This window comes from Dasypus novemcinctus, chromosome X (genome assembly GCF_030445035.2).
Source record: "Dasypus novemcinctus isolate mDasNov1 chromosome X, mDasNov1.1.hap2, whole genome shotgun sequence".
Classification (NCBI taxonomy): Eukaryota; Metazoa; Chordata; class Mammalia; order Cingulata; family Dasypodidae; genus Dasypus; species Dasypus novemcinctus.
The window spans coordinates 158802426-158824849 of record NC_080704.1 but is presented as its reverse complement, the minus strand read 5'-3'; the positions used below and the strand labels follow the sequence as shown (position 1 = coordinate 158824849).

Below are 22424 nucleotides of genomic sequence, written 5' to 3'. Positions count from 1 at the left end.
AGGGCTCACCCCACCCCCACCTCCAACAGGGCAGGGAAAACACACAGGGTCAGGAAGAAAAAGATAGACAAAGGTGATAAACCAGTGAAGAAAGGAATAATGAAAAGTTCCCCAGGCTTCCGTACAAAAGCCATTATCATTCAGCAGCACCGCCTTTCTAGGAAGCCCCAAGTCCCCAAAATCAGTGGGAGAGAAAGAATACTTCACACTCAGGCAGCTCACTGGGAAGGGTTAGTGTGTTCGTGTTTTTGTTTTGTTTTACTGCATAAATAGGCCTACAACTGAAAAAAAATAAATTTCATAATGCTTTAGGACAGCATTTCTACACTGTCATTCAGTCAAAGCTCAATGTTATTAAAATAAAATAATCATAGCATCCTTTCAGAACGTAATAAACCAAAAATATGGCAGTAAACTAATAATACAGGTGGCTGTAATTTGTTTTCGGTTTTTTGTCATAAGTGAAGCATCACCCTGGGAGTCCATAAACTTATTCTAAGGATGCTGACATTGGTCAAAACATTTTGGGGAATTGGGAATCTTTGGGAATTGCTTTCAAATCTAGCTTCCAAGCCACGCAAGAAAATCAGTCTCATTACTCTACAGTCACACCCGCATAATACTAACATAAATTTAGTAGGAGGAAACTGAATAATTTAAGACAGCATAAGATTTAATCTTTTCCTCACATGTGAAAGCAAATTTTCACATTATAAAATTGTCATTGAGTTTTAGTATAATCTAAGAATCAAGCTGTTGACTAAAGTAAAAATTTTATCAAATTAAAAGTAAACCATTAAATTACCATGTTTATAGATTTTAAGTACAGAACCTTTTTTTATATAAGAAGTGTATACATTGGAAGATAATGAATAGGCATTTAATAACATTTTAATTTTGTGTTTAAATATTCATAGCTATGTTCATAAACCCACAGGCCTGATCTAGTGATTTTGCTTACGAAATGCAGTATTTCTGATGTGCTCTAAGTCCCTACCTACTTTCTGAAAACTGTATTAATTTGTACTCCAGTATTAACCACTATATGTATTTAGTAAAAAGATTTCATATTAAAAATAGGAAACGACCCAAAAGGAACAAAACAATAACTACCTTCCGGGGGTCAGAGAAGGGAATTAACATTTATTTAGGAACTACTCCGTGCCAGGCTCTTTATAGACATTTTCTTGTTTAATCCTTAGAACAACCCTAGGAGGTATTATTATCACAGTGCAGCTGGCTCTTGCACAACTTTGTAGCTTACCTTTCCAAGGGCTTTTTTTAAACAATCCCATTATAATACTCCACTGCCTACCTGAAAAACACAGTTCTTGCCCTTAAAAACAAAAGAAAAATTCTACCAACACTATTGAGGGGGAGATTAAAAAAATGACAAGTGTTAGAGAGCTGAGTATCAAAGAATAGTAATATTCCTTGACAGGTCCATTCTCCTACTGTCGATGTAAAGGAACAACAAAAATCAGAGAGAGGTGAGGGTTTTACCCTCCACTTAAAAATTACAATATCATCAGTCTACTTAGCAGAATTTTTAATAAAACTGAATCTAAAGAACCAATAGCAATATACTCTATCAAGTTGCACTTTTACAATCTCTCATCACGGCATAATCATGCCAAATAAATAGAATGGTGGCCTTTCACAGATTGCATTAGATTACCAATGTTACATTTAAAATGAGAAATCAAGTATTTGGAGTTTGAAGAATTTCTCTGAAGTGTCTTCCTCGCCTCAGAACACTACAGTTAATTAGCAACAATTTGTGTTTTAATAACACCTATATTCCATGATTCTATAAGTGTTCTAATCAATTGTTGCCAAGTTGCCTACACCAAGGGCCACTTCTGAACAATATACAGGAAATGTCCCCTCTCCATTTACCACAGAGGTCCTCTTTTCACCATTGAGGTTATCTTCAACTTTGTCTTTTCTTCTTTCTCACTCAAATAGTGGAGTTCAAATGTTCATTTTCTCCATTCTCCTGTCTCCATTCCTTCTTTCTAATCACCCCAATCCATCCTTGACTTTGAATTCTTCTCCTTATCTTCCTAGCACCTGGCCCTGAGCTGTTCCAGGAAAATAAGACGAGCTCAAAAGAGTTGGTTCAGTGGGTAGTTTATTTGTACATTTACTGCTGAGTGAAAATCCAGCTATAGCAAGAAAAATGTGAATAGAATACAAATTGTCCCAATTCAACAGGTTAATCAAGGATATTTAGGAGCTATAGTTGCCACTATAATTTTTTAAATCACAAAAAATAATTTAAATGGTTTATTTAAGACAAACAACAACTGCAGAGATTCTGGACATTGCTTTTTGAACAAAAACGCATGGAATTAACAAAACAAGCATTCATGTTTCTAGTTTTAAACACTTCAGTCCCACATGTAGAATGTAGGTATTTGAAAAAGACTTTCATCAAGGTCAACAAAATGCATGAGATAATACCTACTGGGTTATAAATTAGGCCAGTCTTTCCCTCCATTCTCCCATCTATAAATCCTAAATTGGAGAGGGGGTAGCTTTTCTGTTTTTTCATTTCACAAATGATTGCTCAACACAGAATGAAATATGCCAAAAGCAGAAAATAGTCTTTTTATACCTAGGAAGAAGCTACTACTCTTAAAATGATCACTTCAGGGTAACAGACATCCAAATTGATGTGGTTTTCTTTGAAACCTCATCAGTAAATCATTTCTTGCACAGTAGGTTCGGTATTAACCCTGCATTTAGGATAGGTAGTGTTATGGAGGGCTGGCTGCTGCATACCAACGTCAGTATCAAGTTCTTCGTCTGGAATTAGAGACTGTCCCCGATACCAAGCAGGACAACACTGGCAAGAAAACAAAAAGTGAACTGCAAGATAGGTCAAAACAGGCCACCTTTACTCTTAGAAATTTTTCTTAATATGTTCTATGGATATGTTGTTTTAAATACTAGTTAATAATAAAATACAATGAAGTCTTATTTTACCAAGTTCAAATGGCCTTTATGTACTGTGTGTTTTAATAAAACACATTGGACAACATATACACCCTATGACATATCACACATTCTAAACTTACTATGTGGTAAAGACTATTTTTACAATTACTATAAAACTCACAGTTCTCTCTATTCATCGGATTAATAAACAGGTTCATCATTGGATTAAAAACAGAAAAATCGTTTGGTTTGTTAGACGCTTTTTAAGAAAGATATTTTCTTGAGTTTTAACGGATTTTTTGAAACAGGAGTTCCTCTAATGTTATTCAAAGAAATTTTGCTCCTGTGTTACAAGTTACCATTAGTTCAAGTGTTCTGAAGGCATCCCCCCCTTTAAATGCTTCCTGCAAAGTGTTTTTCACATTGTAAATTTCAACAGATGATAGAAATGAAATCTCAGTGGGAAAAGCAATGCCCCTTGGAACCTGCTTTCCTATGAGTTTTACTAATTTGTCATTGGCCCAATTTTGCAGAAATTCCATTCACATAGCTCCTATGAAAATCAAAGTTTTAACATATCAAGTGACCCAAAGAACACCACAGGCATCCAGGGGAGATAGTTCACCAACGCAGCTTTAGCTTGCTTGAAAGTCAACTTAGAGACAATCTGAGCTCTGCAGCTCTTAAAGGGACAAAACTGTAACTGCCAAATCACTGGCTAAAGCTTTTTAAAGTTAATGAATTTTTCTTTTTCCACATTTTTGTACCAAGAGATTTAACTAGGAAAAAGCTCAAACCTCAGGGTTCAAACTACAGCATGGAAAAATAAAGTATACAGCAAGCACCATCTACTACCTTTGATCTCTCAAAGATGTCAACACATTTCTTCCAGGGAGGCAGGCTGGCGGGGGGGGCGGTTAGGAGGGAAGGGGGCGTGGTTGAGCCCGGGAAGGAAACTTCGCCCAAAGGAAAGGGAAAAAAAAGAAAACAAGAGGTCTGTTTGGTGGCAATTTCAATACAAGTTTCCAAACTGCCAAAGATGCACCATCCCCTTTGACTTGCAGAAATCACACATAAGAAAAGGACAGAACATGCTTATTTTAATTTCGCAGGGGTTTCCAATGCAAAGCACTACAACTTAAATGCATATTCCCAATTCTTGTTCCAAAGCCATCTTCGGGGTGCACTGAAAAGGAGGAAAGACAACTCCATCAATTGTTCTCTGCAGATAAAGGCACTATTTTGCAGATTTCCCCCCCCCCCCCCCCCCCCCCAGATCTGCGTCAACCATGCTAATGACCTGCCCACCCACCTGGGGCCCTTCCCGAGGTGGCCCACGGGAGCTGCCCCGCACCTTCGGGAGCCCAAATCTGAACGCTGGAGGCTGTGGACCTCCATGGAGCCGCAACCTGAAACACCTCGTGCCACTTCTTTTCCTAGAGGAGGTCAAAAGTTACACTTTTCCATCTCTTTTTTTTCCATATTCTTTTTCTCACGGAGAGACATCTGAAAGTGAATCCACAAGCATTTTTCTGCGGAGAAAATACGAGCTTGAGATTCAGAGCTACCATGGGTTCTTTCACACGCCAGCCTTAAGGCTGTTAACGCAGGAGATGAATGAGAGTTTTCGAGATTGTGCCCCTCCCTTTTTTTTTCCTTTCCCTTAAAGTAGCTCCGCCAGCTGTTGCGGCACACACAAAAGCTACAACAGTGCCATTTTTCATAGTCTCATGTTTAAATGAGATAACGTGCAGGGTTCGAATTCGCAATAGCACATCTCTGTTGACAAACGGAGACTCTTTATTTGGAAATGGTCCTTACGTGCTCCCTGGGAAAGGAACGCAGTGGCCACTTTGGAGCATTTTTAGGACTGAGGGAGCTGTGGAACCCCGATCTAGGCGCGTCACATCAAAATGGCACACGCACCCCCCCACACACACCACCACCCCCCATGAAGGCCAGGAGGAATTTTTTTAAGCAGCGTCCAGAGGGTGCGGAGGCCTCTGGCGTATACCCCCCTGAACCCCCAGTCGCCGAGATGGGCTCGCCAATTTCCCACGCGCTGACCGCCCTGGAAGAACTTCTTCGTTTCTGTCTTTAACAATTTCGCGTTCGGCAGCCACGACCTACATTCTCCCGCGAGGCGCCCAGAGCTGAGGAATAACAAGGGAGTTTTAAACCACACAACAGTTCGGCGGCCCCGCAGCCTGCGCTTGGCTGCGCTCCGCGGGGGTTCGCATCCGGCCGCCATGTTCGCCACTCGAGAGCCGCCCCCAAACCAAGCCCCCTACCCACCCCCTCCTCCCCTCCTTCCCTCCGTCCCTGCGCCGCCCGCCGAGGCCGCGGCGCTGCAAAGCCGCTTTCAACCCTCCCCCCCCATCCCCCTCGCCTCCAAATCCGACTCGACGGCTGCGAGGTGTGCGCCTGCGCGGGGAGCCGGCGCGGGCGAGGGAATGGGGCGGCAGGGGAGAGGCCGGCGGGATCCCGGCCTGCGGCTTGAAAAGGCCGGAGCCACGGGGAGCGGGGGAGGGGCGGGGGCCCCGGCCGGACTCTCCTCTTTACTCCCAGCGGGTCCCAGCCGCGGCCGTGGCCCGGCTCTCACATGTTCGCGCTAAAACCCCCCTTCAAAGTGTGCTCCAGGCGCGGGAGCGGCCCCCTGTGGGCCCCGCGCGATGGTCCGCCAGACCCCGGGCCGCGTCGCCCCCTCCGATCCCTGGTGCTGCGGCGCAGGGGACCGCAGGGTGGAGCGAGAGGCCACTGGCGGCTGAGCCCCGGAGCGGCCTTCGGGTGGAGACAGCACCGCCACCACCCCGCCCAAGCGCCTTCAAAAAACGAACTGAACAGAGTTTGCGGCCAGCGCTGCGCAGTGGCCTTCGGAGCTCACCATTGTTTGGGCTCGTATTGACCCCGGGTCCGGATTAGGCAGCGGCTGATTCCTGCTTTACAGCCCAGCCGGCCTAATGAGGCCGGGAGGCGATGGGGCGCGAAGCGTCCTCGGGACCCGGCACACTGCCGCCTACTGCCGCCGAGGGCCCTGTAGGCGGAGGTCACAGGGTCAGCGGTCCGAGACCGCGAGAGAATTGACCCTAGGAAATGAGGTCCGCTCCCCCGGGCCGGAGCTTCGACAGGGTGTTGCAGAACTTGAGGTGCAGACCGGGACCTCGCGCGCCACTGACGAGGGTCTTGAGAACCACCGAACCGATACCCCGACTTTTGAGACTCCCGACTCGCCCTCGGCCAAAGCCCGGCTGAAGCTTTGGGCTTCGAGGGCCGGGCATCCGGGAGGGAAAACTAGCCTAGCTGCAGGGAATGGGAACGCCGGCGGCGATTCTCTTAGAAACTTAAGTGGAATTAGGCCCTCAAGACTTTTTTCTTTGGTTTGTTTTGGGGCTTTATTTTTGGCGAGTGGGGAGCAAGAGAAGCCTGGGGCTTAGAGGCAGAAACACCCGGCGGTGAAGGAGTAAGGGTGGGAATGGGGGGGAGGGGGCGAGGAAGTCCCGTACACATCAGCTTTTTCCGGTGAGGCTTTGTGAGCTGGAATCCCCGCTAACCCTCGTCTCCAGCTTGCGCAATAGCGAAGACCAGTGCCTCGCTTAGCCTGGACTATAATCTTTAAACTTCTGAGCTGTTTGGAGGTCCGACTTCTGTCTGCGTGGCCTAAGTTTGGGAAGTAAACACCGCGCCCTCCCTCCCCACCCAACACTGCGAATCCTCTAATGCGAAAGCACCCTTTGAGAAGGATATGGACTTTTTAACAAAGGTCTTACCGGGTGCCAGAATGAAAATAGGCAAATCACCGAGCGCCTCCTCATTCGCTCTTTTTGAGCCGACATTAAAGGCTGATTCAGTCCTTTAAGGGTGCAAGTTTTTTGTTTTGTTGATTTTTTCGGGTGTGGGGGGAGAGTGCTTATTCTCTAAAGTATTTTACCAGTAATTCAAGAATGTAAATGTGCACCCCAAAAGCCAGATTGTAGGAGGCAGAAAGTCTGTGACAGATTTTCTACCAGGATACAGTTGGGTGTGGTTTCTTAATTATTTGAGAAATATGGTGCTACCTTCAAATTACAGGTAATCATGTACAAGGGCAAAGCTTTTATATTAACATTGGTTATCATCACTACTATCAATTAGCTGCTTCTTCCTTTCAGTACATTCATCAGGCTTTACTGTAAAATTTTATGATAGAATAATTTTAAGCCCACTAAGAAAGATCAAATTATTTGTCTCCTAAGTATTTATTTAATTGGAGGGGGGTGAGCAAGTTTCGGAATGAATAATTTTCCAACTACCCCATCACTCTACTCCCATTTAAAGTTATCCTAGGTTGGGAGGAGGGTGAGGGAATCAGGAATCATGGAGGAGAGTACTGTAGGAGCTCAAGGCATGTTTCGGAAAAACAAACACTATTCAGACATCACATTGGAACACATCTAGGGCAATCTTAGATACTTTCTGAAAACTTGCTGGGCATTTACAATGGTCTCTGATTTGCAGTGTAGGAAAAATCCTGGAAGAGAAATCTGATCCAGCACCCTCAATGTCAAGGTCAAGATTGTAATGTCTGGGGTAGGAAGTGATAGGTTGACCAGGTTACCTGCTCATCACATGTGTAGTCATCCCAATCTCTGTTCCCAGCATTCAGGCCCTTGCCTTGGCTATTGGTGGAGGAAAGTGCAAAAGACCCCAATTTCCACAAGCAAAAAAGTTGCCTTCAAAGCAATTAGAAACTGTCAATAATTGTTTGACACAGATCAGTAGATAACTTTAAAAATAATAGATTGCTTCAACTGTGTCCACGGACTCAAAGATTCTTTAATCATCAGAAGTTCTCTGAGCATTTCAACTTAAGGTTGATTTATGTTAACATGAAAAAAAAATCGGGCACCAAATACAAATATGTTCTAACATAAATAAGATGTGCCAAGACTTTATTTCTTCAAAACAACAAACAAAATTCTAGAATTGAAAATTATATATAATACCAAACTGTCACCAAAAGACCTAGAGCGTTGCACCTTAAAAAGAGAAGGTACTTAAACCTATTGATTACATATCTAAATAGTTTACAATTCCTTATCTCCACCTTGCTATTTGCTGACTTGAAAGCTCCTTATTCATGCAGATTGGGCTCACCATTAAGCAGCACCCTAAATTAAATTAAAAGGTCTGAATACTCTACCCATTTCAACCCCCAAAATAGTAATCTATCCATTTCTTTCTCAAATTACCATTGTAAAAGAACGGTTTGTAGAAACGAGTGGCTTCACTGAAGATTAAATGGTTTGTTAATATTTTATCACAAAGCAAACAACCATTTTTCATTGTCATTGATTTTAATGGAAACAATGCTCTTAACATCTTTGCCTATAAACCATGAACTTTAAAAATACATATTTTGCAAATGTTTCTTTCCACTGGATAATTTCAGAACCGCTGCAATTATTATACCACTCCATAAATATTATGAATAATTGTGATAATGTGAATTGAACTATATACACAAAACAAATTAGCCTTTGCCTTCCAAAATTGTAAATGGGCTATGGTTCTTTTAAGAAGCACTTTTAACTGTAAGTAAGCACTGTTCAACTGGCCTTACTCATCGCCACTGCTCCAGACACATGCTATCTTTTGAAAATATATAGATAGCTAGATAGATCTGATAGGCAGATCAGAGTACATAAGTCATAGATACAAACATATAAGCATATGGGTGATTTCTAGATAAAATAGACGCATCTTGCCGCAGTGTTCATTTTTATGTAAGGTAATAAAGAACTAAGGGACATAAAACTCATTAGGTTACCTTATGTTTATATATGTAGGGCAGGGATGATTAAATCCAGCTTCTCAGTCTTTGAAGTACAAGATTGAGATGTCATGGCCACTAACTGAATTGATCAGTAATATTTGATTTGCATGCCGAAAATCCAGGATAAATACATTTAAACTTGCAGTTAAACAACCATCTGAGTTAAAGAAAGAAGGGTCTTCCCAGATGGAAACGGATACTGTAAGGAATCTATACTGCAATAGAAAAATAATTTAATAATTAAAAAAGGGATCTGAGTTATAAATACCAACAAACCAGATTTAATTTGCTCACTTCTCCTCTTTGTAGAAGGAGGCTGTTACAAAACAAGAGAAAGGAATCAGTGGTTCAAAAATTGTAAATTGTGTTCTTTCAAAACAATAAATTTTTAATGCTAAAGCAGTTATAATCAAAAGCTGTACATAATGTTAGAAAACATTTATCCATAAATATTGTTCAGTTCCCGGCACTTGTAGCAATAATTAAATTACAAACGATAAATATGGCATCAATGGATATGTATTTACAAAAAAAAAGTTATTACAAAAGGCAACTGCATACTAAAGTCACAAACTGTGTATAGTAACATCACATCCTCAGCCTGAAAAAATACTGAACAACAGTTTCGACTCCATTAGACAAAAATACATTCACAAGTGTAATGCTTTGAGGAAAAGTTCAAGACATAACAGGACTTTGGCACGGTTTAAGACTGTGAGAGTTTAAACAATCACCACTAAGGCGAAGAAGAATTTCCATCCGTTTATCACCACCACCACCACCAAGCCTTCTATAACTTCCTCTCAAGAAACAGGACAAGTGTTAAAATGAACTAAAGGAGTTTAAGAATGGGGTGGGTGGAGGGCAGAGGGAGGGGGTGGAAAAAGCAGTGAAAAGATTTTTTTTTAAATCCTTCAAATGCCAAAACATATTTTCTAATCCTGAGAAAAGGGCATGGTTACTTTTGGATCTTGCCCAAAACCTTCCTGGAAAATTGCAATGAACAAGATGTAGCCCTATATAAGGCTGCTTGCCTTAAAACTCCATTTCCATCTGATTGGTCTGTTTCCTTTTAAAAAATGCATTTAGTCCATTCTATGGTTAACAGGGTTTGTGTTTGTGTTTGTCCTCAGACGTACCATTCGTTAAAATTGGGAGGAAGTCCAGGGTTGTGGCTGGTGCTAGTTTGAACTGCAGAAGGGGTTTTAGTGGTATCTTTACTGTTTGCAGAGGTTATAGCGGGTGGAGTGGAAGATTCATAGCCTGAACTGGCAGCAGGGGAAGAATCTGACCCTTGAGATTCATGCACCTAAAATTAACATGTATATATTATAATGAATATAATTCCAACTGGCAATGTGCAAGCAAAAACAGAGCAGAATTCGAGCCTGTAAGAGCAAGACCGCCCAGTGACCCACTTAAAAGAAAAATGCTGGTATTTCTTTCTCTTTTTTTTTTGTCTTTGTTTTATTTAATTTCCATGTCATCGATAGCTAGAAAACCCGGAGATGCTCGCCAAAAAAACTTTTAGTTTTATGACTGGTGTTATAGAAAAGGAATAGAACACTCCGTTTTATTCATACTCCTTCAAAAACGCTTTTTCCGCCGGCGGACGGAGTGGGGTGAGCAGTTACTCTTTGGGGCCCTATAAAAGACTGCGGGCCCAGCATTCACCAAGCCTGTTTGGGCTCGAGAAAGAAGGTACAGAGAAGGGTGGCACAAGGGGCCTTGGGCGCTGCAAAGTTCCCTGTTTGGGAACCAGGAAAACTGGGCTCCATTGTTTTATCGGCAGCCGAGGAGCGAATAAACCATCCACCTCCGGGCTCGGCGTGGCCACTCCAGGCTCCCACCGCGGGCAAGAGGCGTCCACTGCACCCTCAAGCCTGGCGAGCTCGGCTAGAGCTTAGACCTTCCCAGTAAACAACCTATTGTCGCCATCCGCCCCCCTCCCTCCCCTCCCCCTTCCTATACCGCTCTACCAGCCCCCCTCCCCCCTCTCTGGGTCCCCAAAATGGGTTCAAAAGATGTCAACGCAGGAGCACATCGGATTTAATGTGGAGGATAGAGGGTTGGCATCGCGGGCACTTCCGTTCCGCAGCCCAGTCTTGGGCCGAGTGTTTATAAACCGCCCACCGCTAATAAAGAGGTAATTACCTTCATGTGTTTGCGCAGGGAGCTCGGGTGCGTGTAGGACTTGTCGCACACTTTGCAGATATAGGGCTTGTCCGAGGTGTGCACGTGCATGTGCTTCTTGCGGTCGCTGCTGTTGGCAAAGCGTCTGTCACAGCCTTCGAATTCACATTTGAAAGGTTTCTCACCTGCAAAAGGCAAAAAAGAAAAAGAAAAGAAAAGAAAAAAAAAAGAAAAGAAAAGAAAGGGGGGAAAAACACGGTCAGGGCCGAGAGCTTCCCAGGGCCGAGCAGCAGGAGACAGCGCGCCCGGCGGTCTTCCCGGAGAGGGAGCGCCGACTGGGGGTGGCTGCGGCATCTCTTTTCCCTGGAGAAAGATGGAGAGCGCTGTTTGAGCCTACCGGGTTGGGAAATGGTGATCCGGGGCGGGAGTGAGGCAAAGTCAGCCCAGAACCTGTCCAGCCCTTTGTTCTCCCAGAACAGGGAAGCTCCTGGCTCCTCCGAAGTTTCCCCCAAGTTGTGTTCGATTCCACCCTGCCCAGGGCTCCCAACGCGCGGCCACGCTCCGCCGCCACCTCGGCGAGGTAACGGAGCCCGGGCGGGACAATGGGCCGGGGACCGGACAATCCCGTTCAGCCCCTTCTTTGTACCTTTTAATTTGCCTCTTTCAAATGCAACGGTTTTGCCAAGCCCACCGTTAAAAGCCTGGGTCTTCGTACTTAACGTTCGAATAGAGCAAACTATATAAATCCAGGGGCTCCAGACAGCTTTACAAGATGTTCTGAACAAACCACGAAACTGTGGTGCCTTTTCTAGTTTAGCTTTCCTCCAGGAGGACTGAATTGAACCTGGAACTCCAAATAAAAATAGTTTGACAAAAGTATCAGTCATTTAATTAGGAGATGTGCCAATCAACTGTAAAAAAGAGCGGAAGTAACCGAAAGTTAGTTTTCATTAGCATTTCTATGGTTGCCTTCCTCGAATGTGTGCCGAGAGCTAAATCGCTTGTAAGCAATATTCTCTCGACACCATTCGGAGTCCCTTCATAATAACCCAGAAAGGGAGACAAAAAGAGGCGGCGCCAGTTTGTTCCTGGGCGCGAGAAGGTCCCCAATTAGTTCCTGAGCCGGCTGAGCCGTCTGCCCGGGAAGTTAGAACTGGGCAAAAGCGCCGCGGGGCGGAGAAGGCGAGGGGTTGGAGAGCTGTGACAGCGCTTCTTTTTGGAACCGCCTTGGCGGGGCGCCGCCCCCCGCCTTGGCCGCCACCCCTTTCTCCCTCGTGCTGCAAGTCCGCTCCTTGGCGGGGAGCCCCGCGCCCGCCTGCCTTCCCCCTCACCTGTGTGGGTCCTCTTATGGATCTTGAGGTTCTCGGAGCGGGCAAAGATCTTCCCACAACCCGGGAAGGGGCATGGGAAGGGCTTCTCGCCCGTGTGCACGCGGATGTGGTTGACCAGTTTGTACTTCGCCTTGAACGACTTGCCCTCGCGGGGGCACTCCTCCCAGTAACAGACGTGGTTGTTCTGCTCCGGGCCCCCCACATGCTCCATGGTGACATGTGTCACCAGCTCATGCATGGTGCTGAAGGTCCGGTCGCAGCTCTTCTTGGGCCGGCTCAGCTGTGCCTCGTCGATCCACTTGCACGACAGCTCCTGCTTGATGGGCTGCCGCATATAACGGAAGAAGGCGCCGGGCCCGTGGTGGGCCGCCACGTTCATGCCCATGTTCATGTTCATCGGACTGTAGTTAGGAAACTGCGCGCCGGCCGCGTAGGGGTCCGTACGCGGGCTGGCAACAGGACGGTACGGATCGGCACGGCCGAACAGGTCCCCACGCAGCCCCAGGTGGACTTGGTTGTTGTCCACGTGCCCCGTGGGCGACGGGTGTCCGGCGCCCTGCTCGTGCAGCCCGGGGAAGAGCAGGTAGCTAGGGGGCTCGGGGATGCCAGCTGGCGCATGAAGGCTGCTCGCCGAACCGGCAAAGAGCCCGTGCTGCCCGCCACCCGAGGCCGCCTCGCCGAGCCCGGAGCCGCGCTGGCGAAACAGAAAGTCGCGCGTGGAGTTGAAGGCGGCGGAGGTAGCGCCTCCGTAGCTGGGCACCTGGCCGGCGTGGTGGTGGTGGTGATGGTGGTGATGATGGTGGCCCAGGGCGTTGGCATAGCCCGAACCCTGGGGCGTGAACGCGGAGCTCTGGCCGGAAGACAGATCGTGCGCGGCGGCGGGGCTCAGCTTGAAGGCGGCGGCGGCGGCGGCGGCAGCGGCGGCGGCGTGGGGCGAGTCCCCGAAGGGATTCAGCCCCATGCCCGCCGGCTCGCGGTTGGGCATCTCGTGGTGGCGCGGCGCACCGAAGCTGCCCACTCCCAGCCCGGGGAACTGCGGGCCTCCGTCCAGGAGCATCGTCATGGGTGGGGCGTTCTGGGCGCGGTCGCTCTGGCTGAGCCGAGCGAGGGTGCGGGCGAAGGAAGAGACCTCCGAAATGCTGCAGTCGGAGCGAAGTGGCGGCGGGCGGACACTGCCGGGAGACCCCTGAAGCGCAACCAGGGGCTGCAACTTTCCGTCGCTGTAAGAGTCTCCTGCAGAGGGAGAGGAGGAGGGGAAGAAAAAGGAGCAGGAGGGGGAAGGCGGGGGAAGGAGGGGGAGTGGGAGAGAAGGGAGAGAAAAGACTCAGGGACTAGATCTGGTTTAACAAACTACCAGGCGCGCACAAAGAAAAATAAGCAAAATAATAAGTGGAGGGTGGAGTTTGCCGATCCCGTCCGGGACACCCCTCCTCTCCCCGAGAGCGCAGAGCCGCGGGGCCAGAAGGCTCCCTGGGCACCGGCCTCCCGGCTGGGCTGCGCCAAGTGGCGGAGCCGACTGGCGGGCAGCGGGCAGAAGGAGGCAGGCTCTATCCTTTGCCGCTCGCCTCGCGAGTCCCAGCCTCTTCCCCACCAGAGTAATGTCCTTGGACTGATAAAGTCAATCACTCACGCCTCGCACATAAACCGAGCGGGAGGCAGGGCGGCTCGCGCCAATGGGGAGCCAGCTGGCCTGCGGTCACCTGACCCCCGGCCGGGCCGCCCATTGGCCGGCGCCGCTCTGATTGGCAGCGCGGAGCGAGGAACATGGCAGCCGCAGCCGAGCGACTGCCGCTGATTGGGTCGCGGCCCAGCGCCTGGCAGGTGAGGCGGTGGCGGCGGCCCGGCGCCCGCGAGTGGGCTCCGCGGGGCTGGCGCGGCTACCGGGAGTGGGGGCCAGGCCCGAGCCCGAGCGTGGCGGGGCGGAACCCGGCCTCTCACCGGCCTTCCGCCGGCCCCAAGCGGGCAAGCCTCCCTTGCGCGCGCGCGCGCGCTTTACCCGCTTTGGCCAAAGAAACTCTTTGGCCCGCGAGGATCGTTCCCACCGTCGCGCCGACAGGGTAGACGCGACGCTGAACGTCCAGCCCGGCCCGGGCCCCTCGGCCCCACCACCCGGAGAACTCGCTCCTCCGGAGGCCGCAGGGCGCCGGTCCCGGGCCGGGTCAGTGGGTCCGCGCCGCCGGGCCGGAGCACCGCATCCTCCCCACACCCCTCTGCGGGTGCTGAGCCGCTGGCCCGCCGAAGGGCAAACGAGGGAAAACAACTACAGTTAGACCCGGTCTCCCTTTTTCCCATCTGAGCCAAGTGATGACCCTTCAGTTTGCGAGTAGTCGCGCTACTCGCCGCTGCCCGCCCCCCCCCCAAGAGGACACGCCAGACGTAACACAGCAAACAGGAGCACATCACACAAAACATGCACACAACTAAACAACAGAGTAAGCGCCCACAACAAACTCAGCCCAACACGGTAAACACAGGCACCCAACAAACTAAACGCACAAAAGAGTAAATGCACATAGCAAACAGTCACACAAATACCAAAGGGGCACGAAACACAATGAGCGTGTGTACACAGAATATACATACACACCAAACACATTAAACACACTACGTAGTAAGTGTCCAGCATACATACAACATACTGGTCACACAGAATCAGTGCGGATTTCAAACTACAGGACTAAACAGCTTCGCATTCTCAACATTTTCAAATGCAAAAGAGGGGGAACAGGAATGGGAATTTTCTTCCCTTTAAACATCCAAAGCTTTGCTCTCTTCCACTCCTACTCTCAGAAACATGTAGTGACCTCGATGACGGCTTACCCCCGAGGATTTACTTTCCAGGGTCGTGTGTAGGAAGAGCCGTGTCCCCCACCCCCCCACCCCCACCCCTTCTCCTTCCTGGCGCAAGATCTTTCTGGACATAATGACAGGGCTATAAATCCACTCATTTTTTTTTGCCTGGCAAGGCATTTGCAAAGAATGCAGGAGTGAGAGTGGTAGGAAAAGGCCGAGAAAAAGATGGCTGTAATTGTCATATCCCGAGCGGGGCGAGCCCCAAAGTCGGCGCCTTCAGGCGGCCGCACAGCCTGGCAGCCATCTCTCTGTAGGAAACAGAACATCTGATCAAGTTCAGAGGCGCTTGAAGAGACCAGACCGCCTGAAGTAGCGCTTTATAACTACAGCCTTTCACTTTCTGTCCCCCAATCCACCGGGCCAAGGTTTCACCTTCTTTCTTTGCAGTTTGCTGAGGGGAAATCCCTGCGGGTAGCACATCTTACCGTAGTCACCACCCCTCCCATCAAACTCGCCCCAATTCTCCCTCCATATCCAGAGGTTTCTCCCTAGGTTGGAAGGTGAGTTCACTGCTGCCTTAAATTATTGCGTCTGCAGAAAATAGGCGCTGCAAGTATGGCTCTGTCGTCCCCCAGCAGAGGGTTTCTTTGCTTTGCGAGGGGTGGGTCTTCAGAGAAGAACAAATATGTCTAAATCATGCAAATGAATTCCCTGGAGTCAGGTTTTCAAAAAGGGAGGATTGCTTGTCTTTCTTTCCCCCCTTTCTTTTCTCTTTCCCCTTTATTTCCTCCATTCCCTCCACCTCGCCTCTCCTCCCACCAACCCCCACTGCTGCTGGACGCGCAGTTAATTTGAGAAAGTTTGGATTTCCTCGCGGCGTCCAGCCGGGGGAAAGCGGTTCTCGAGGCTCAGAGATGGGAAGGGGGCGGCTGTGGAATCCTGGCCCGGCCCGCGCTGATGCGAGGGCTTCCCCGGAGCCCAGTCAGGAACCCGGAGAACCCCGGGCCTTAGAGGGATTGGGAGTCGGAACCGGCCGCCGGGCGAGGGGCTGCGCAAGGGGAACGGCGATGAGAGCCAAGCCTGCCCCTTCTTGGGGCGGGGTCCCTAGTGCAGGGCAGGGGGAAGCTGCCGTCGCTGACCTACCGAGTGCCCGGTGTCCGTTTTGAAATGGCCGCATTCCGATAATTAATTGCCTCCAGCACGTGCTCGGTAGTCCCTGGAACAAAAAGGCATAATTCAATTAGATCATCAACCGAGAAGTGGGGAGGGGGAGATGCTTGTTAAGGGGCCGACCTGAGGCGGTTCAGCCGGGCCAAAGCCCCCAGCCGTGGAGCCCTTCCCGGGGCAGCCTGGCCCAGCCCGAGTGTGCGGCTCTGAGGGGTGTCGACGCTCGGCGGGGCACAGGGGTCCCAGGTGCCCCCAAGAGGACGAGGCCGGGGGCTTTGTGCACTGCAGGGCAGAGGCAGGACATTTCGAAATGTTTCGGCTGATTTGAGTGGGGGTTTCCTTTGGGGGGAGGGGTGACTCTGACCCTTGAAACAAGATAGTGAAATCTCTGCAGATGCAGTGTTACCCCGGGAAAACAAAGCACCCCCCCCCCCGCCCCGAAAAAAAGCAAACCATTTCTGATAGGCAGAGGAAAAAAAATAAGTTTTCCTGATTTCCTGATGACCTGCAGCTTTCCCTCCCTCCCCCAACTCGGGCGGAGGAGGCTCCTGGAACAACTTCGGGGGACAGGGAGGATTGGGGGAGTTAAGTCTGAGAGCAGAGTGGTGGTCAAAGGAGGAAAGCAAAAAGGAGAAAAGTTTTTCCTGCATACAGCCTGGGGAAAGGCAAAGGCGAGCTCTCCTTTTTCATTTATCAGGTGCGGGAGGGGAATCACAGATCTGCGCAGGGCAGGGCAACTCGAATCCAGGGGTCGTGGTTCTTCTTTTACGCTGTAACTGAGGCTCTCTTAGTCGCTTTGGCTTACTGGGGTTTACATGTGTATTAGGCAGCGTAAATTAACCAATAAATCTCTTTTATGCACTCCCCAGTTGTATGTGGTCTGGTCCAAATATCTACATGTCTGTATGGATAGAAAATATAATGGGATCCTTTCCCTCACACTGAGTTCAAATAGGAAATAGGAAAAAGATTTGTTTTTATGCCCAAATCTGTAGCCATAAATAAAATCGGAGAAACCGATCATTTCCAAGGGGACAAAGCTTTTGAGCCCGACTTTTAGGGCCGGTCTTGGAGGGGCAGGAGGGACCCAGAAGGTCCTGAGGGGAAATAGGGAAGGACTGGTTTCCCCTTACAACCCAGAGCCCCACTCTACAGCACTTTTCCCTTCACCCCAGTCTCCTAAAGAACAAACAAACAAACAACAACAAAACATGTACAGCATATTGTCCTATGGTGCAGGGTTTCTTTCTAAACACATTTTCTGCGGCGGGCATGAAATTATACTAAGTCCAAGACCTAGCAATTTTCTTTAAGTCCAAGGGAAACACTGCGGTCTTTTCTTCTGTTTTGTATTTAGAAAAGACTTGCAATCTAACACTCGCAACATTTTAAAGACCCTTTAAACCCAGCAAGCGGATTTCCGTTCTGCCAATGCTTCCTGATTTATTTCAATAAATGAATCTTTGAATCCAGGAAGGGAATTATTCCAAGACGCTGAATTTGGTGCCCCTGCCTCTCCTTAAGTGAAGCACAAAATGTTTCCCGCTGAAACATGTCCTTGAAACTCACCATTATTCACAATTTGTTTTTTCTGGTAAAGGACAATTTCTTTACTCTATATCCTCACCCTTTCTTTAGAGTCCTAGGTCTTTTTAAAGGGAAAACTGCACATCACAATTTTTTAAAAAAATAAAGAGGAAAGAAAGCTGGGGAAAAGGATGCATTTTTAACTCTTTATTTTTATGCTAAAAGAAAGCTCTTAATTGGTTTCAGGGGCCGAGCTGAACTGTGGATCTCCGGACCTGCGGGCATACTGGCCAACTACTCACTGGGCTCCAGATTTCACTGATCACATCAGTTTTCACCACTGCCCCAACATTTAACAAATATTTTAGAAGTCTAAATATACCTTTAAAATTCAATATCGTGCAAACAAAGAGATACTGTTAATCAACCCTTTTTTAAAAATCTGTTTTGCCTTAGTCTTCTGAAGTTCAAGGTATATTGCTGCCCAATGCAATGAAATGCACACAAGACAGGAATGGGACATTTTCATTGTACTTGTCAATCAAGGATGTGCAGACAGATATATATACTTGAACTTCAGAGACCCACAGGCTGATGTAAATAGGGCTGAACTTGGAGAAGGAAAGGCAGGAAGTTGAAAGAGATCTATCAGAATTCAATTTGGGGTTTTGAAGGATGCCCCTGAATTAGAGGAAATGGAGAGAAACCCTGGGCAGGAAGCAGCCCTGGATCATCAGTGTAATGGCCAGCCAAGTCTCCACATGAGGGTCCTGGTGAGCTGTGGCTGTGGCCTGCTAGTTCCTGCTGCCAGTGAGTACCTTCACTGCTCTGGTGGTACCCAGCTGTTAGCCTCAGGGCTCTAGGGTTCACTGGCAATGGCTCAGGGTGCCAGAGAGGCATATCACAATGGAAGGCGATTTTCTCTTATCTTCGGGATCAAAACACCCTGTAGGTAGGCAATGTTCAGACAAGGGGAGAGGGAGATCCAGGCAGTGGCAGAGGTTTGATGCGAATTTACAAGTCCTTCCCCAGAGACCAGAAGAGATGGGGGAAGGAGAAGGGATTTGGGGTGCCAAACTTGCTGGACATTCTGAAACACGCGTTAACCCAGGACCCCAACTCCCTTCAAGCTGCTAAGCACACCACGGGTTCTAAATATAAATTATGCCAGCTCCAAAACCAATAGAGAGAAGCCTTAGACTGTCTGCCTTGCATATTTATTCATTCATTGCTCTGCCTTGAGACAGGGTCCTGTACCCAAGGTAACAAAAAGGGTATGTCTGGACCACATATTGGCTTCTGTCAGTGCCTTTCCTTGGTCTTGTCCTTGGTGCCTAGGTCTGGAACTACATACATCTGCTTACTCCAGGCCTACCCTACCATTTCATCTTTTTCCTCCTCTCCTCTCTGGGGGCAGAAGCTGCATTCCGGAATTATTATCTCTTTAGCCCAAGATAAGAGCAAGAATTCCTACCCGCTAAAAAAATAAATTCTGTCTCTAGCCCTTTTGAATCCCAAGGCACTTCATAGGGTTCAGAAATGCCATTTCGTAAAATCAAATTGCCTTGTTATTTTTGCACTTGTTTTGGGGTCATTCATCTACTCCTTTCCAAGTAAAGGAATGGGAAGAAAACATTTTGCACTTTGATATTAAAACAAAGCATTGAGCCTTTCTTCCTCTCCCTTTACCGTACCCCCCCACCCCCCCACCCAAGACGGAGTGAGGGTGAATTAGACTAACTTCTGGTTTGGAAATGAATGACAAATTATGGCCTGCAAGTCACAGGCCTAATTTGGCCCATAGTATTTTGTATTTTATCTTTTTGTTTCTTTTTGCATCTTTAAAGGGATGGTAGTAAAGGAGGAGGAGGAGGAGATTATGTGATTGAGACCCAATGTGGCCAGAAGAGTCAAGGCATATTTTCTCTCTTTACAAAGAAAGTTTGCCTGGACTAGGGGTTGGACTTCAGCCTCAGCAACGGCTAGGTATTCTTAACCAGTGGGCTTTATCTGCCATTGCCAACCCCCCCACCACCTTGTTTTTCAAGCTTCATTTTGTAAATGGAAGGATTTTTTTTTTAGCCTTACACCTCAGTTATTTCCAGGGATAACTTTGGCTTTAGAGAAAGGCAAAAAATAAAATAAAATAAAATAAAATAAATAGAGACTCCAAGGAGTAAGAGGCTGCTGGAGAAAGGGGACTAGAAGAGAGAAGAGAGGGAAAAGAGTTGTGAATATCTCAATCAGTGACTAGGTGACCTCTGACCCGGAGGGTGGTTTTATTGTCTTTCTTCTTTGACTGGAGATACATAGTTTATTGACCCTTTCTGCGTGACTGAGCCCTGAGGGACAACCACAGCTGCCAAACCGAGCACAGCCTGTGAGTCCAGGCTAGCATGGCTAGCAACCTGCCTTCAGGAGGCCCAAGGGAAGTCACCCATATTTTCAGATCCGAGGGGCTTTAAGAAACAGATCACCTGTCTCCCAACGGAACTTTCCCTTCTTGTTCAGCACCTGGAATTCACCCCTCTTCTTTCTCCCTGAGAAACTGCCCTCCTTTTCTCCCACTAACAACCACCAGGGCCCAGGAGATGGGCAAGGATTTTAGGGCCCAACCCTGCCCCCTCTCATTCTTACACTACACTGATAGGTTAATATAAAGAATCCAGGGTGCTCCCAACCACCTAGCTTGCTACAACTTCCTTGACTCGTCCTCTTCGGTGTCTCTCCCCATCCTTCCTCTTGCCTCCAGCCCTCTGACTCTACCAGAAATTTCTCTGCATGTCCCTGCCCTCATCCCTTGTCCTCTCCAACTCAGCTTTGGAAGATTACAGTTCACATTTTTTAGCCTGGCCCACACTGGCAGGCGGACCAAACAGTTTCACCAATCCCAAGTAGTGATTCTACTTAAGTAAGGTTGCCAAATTTAGCACTAACGATATAGGATGCTCAGTTATATTTGAATTTCAAATAAACAACGATTGGGGGGGGGGGGTATTTAAGTCTCAAATATTGCATGGGGCATGCTTATACTGAAAGCATATTTGTCGTTTATCTGAAATTCGAATTTAACTGGGAGTACTCTATCTTATCTGGCAGCCCTATATTCGTGAGTCTGGTTGAGCTGGGCAAAATTGCCATATCAGCGGAGCTCACACCTGGCCTGGCCAGGTGCCACTGCGAGGCGAGTGGAGAAAGGGGCACTTCCTGTGCTTCGGGTTTCCCACAGTTACCCTTCGCGAAAATCCACTTAGGTACTGAGTGCCCCGCAGACCTAAGAAAGGCCGGGGCTATAGTCCCTTTCCAGCTCAGTAGGGGTGCAAATTCTCCTCTAGAGACCTAGGAGTCGCCCTGGTCGGATTGTTAATTGAGAAAATGACAGGTTTTGGAATTTAAGGCGAGCCCCTTCCTAACCCGGCCTAGAGAATCCTTGGGCTCTGGGTGGTTGGGCCTGCTTAGGCGGGGGCAACAGAGCTCTAAGGAACCGGGGCGCTAACTACCCCTTAACCCTGTCCCGGGTGCCAGCCCATTCTCCTTTTCCTGGTCGCGGGCCCGCGAGACCCAGCAGGGGGAGCTCCTGAGCAGCGAGCAAACGCGCACGCCCCTGCCCTAGTCCCCGGAGGGAAGCCCCGTGCGCTACCGACCACGAGGTCCGGTACGCTAGTCTTGGGAGGATCCGTGCGCTGGGGCTCAAGAGAGACCAGGCACTGCAGACCTGATCTTTCGGCTGCCCGGGCGGGACTCAGACCGAGGTCTGCCCTGTGCCTCCTTTCCTTATTTGCTCAGCTTGTTTGCGCCTGCAGCCCCCCTCCCCACTGCCCCCTGGGGTCTGAGTTCCAACGACGAACCGGGCCCCAAAAGTTGTCTGCGCCTTGTCCGCCAGCCTCCCCCGCCCCTGGCTTTCCCTCTCCTCCACTGTAACGGGATCAAGGAACTGGCTCACAGCGAGAACTCCCTGGAGGGACCCTTGAGGATATTCTACAGGTGCGATTCTCCCAAACAGCGCTGGTCAAACTTTACCCTGGACCGAGGGCGGAGCAAAGAACGCTTTATCAGCAGACACCCGTTTATCAGTAGACACCGGTTCTTTCCTACTCTTCTTCCCCTTCTCATTTGTCGCTAGAGGTTACTCCTATCTATTAAATGAAAAATCAAGCACGGCACCGAATCTCCTTTGCCGCACTCCCTCTTTGTGTTACTCTCAAGGGCTGAACTTGTCCGCAACTCAGTGGCCTTAACAACATGCCATAAGAACCCCCCTCCGCTCAAACACCTGAATGCCCCTTTCCCGCTTTGCATAAGCTCACTGATTCTTACCTCTTATATTTTCTTCCTGAAGTGGTTTTTAGCCTCTAAGTATTTTTGGAGCCACGGGAGCTTTTACTTCCTACTGATGCAAACCGACGTTCTCGGCGGTTTATATAGCCCATAACCACTGAGGCTTCGGGACACACTGGCGAGTTCTCCCGAGTTTCTAATACGCCCCCTAGGAGTGGAGGGGGATCCAGTTACTTGACACATACATTTCAGTGTTCTAGCTCTGGCTCGCCCTGTTATTTTTGTGGCTTTCTATGAGAGGGTTGTATTGCAATGTCTAACTTTTCTTTTTCAAACTTCATTACCCGCCCCCCTCCACTTGATGTTTACTTGTGTGTGTGTGTTGGGGCGGGGAGGGGGCGGGGAGGTGCCTGCTTTCTGCTCCAGAAGCAACAGAGTGG

General features: G+C 48.4%; 1 protein-coding gene across 3 annotated transcripts; it reads right to left on the bottom strand.

Annotated features, from left to right (window-relative positions):
* Window positions 1–8257: 8257 nt before the first annotated feature.
* On the bottom strand, window positions 8258–22108 carry ZIC3 (Zic family member 3). Of its 3 annotated transcripts, none has more exons than XR_011648014.1 (5): window positions 22024–22108; window positions 16156–16228; window positions 12220–13452; window positions 10910–11251; window positions 8258–10064 (listed from the first exon to the last, which is right to left on the bottom strand). XR_011648014.1 is itself a non-coding variant. In XM_004465684.2 (5 exons), exons 2-5 carry the CDS (start codon window positions 16187–16189, stop codon window positions 9885–9887), a joined length of 1611 nt encoding a protein of 536 aa, XP_004465741.2. In that variant the 5' UTR covers window positions 16190–16228; window positions 22024–22108; the 3' UTR covers window positions 8258–9884. The 3 variants fall into 3 exon arrangements, 1 of the variants encoding a protein (XP_004465741.2); XR_011648015.1 differs by lacking the exon at window positions 22024–22108 and adding an exon at window positions 16306–16375; XM_004465684.2 differs by having other exon boundaries at window positions 10910–11073.
* Between the last annotated feature and the right edge of the window lie 316 nt (window positions 22109–22424).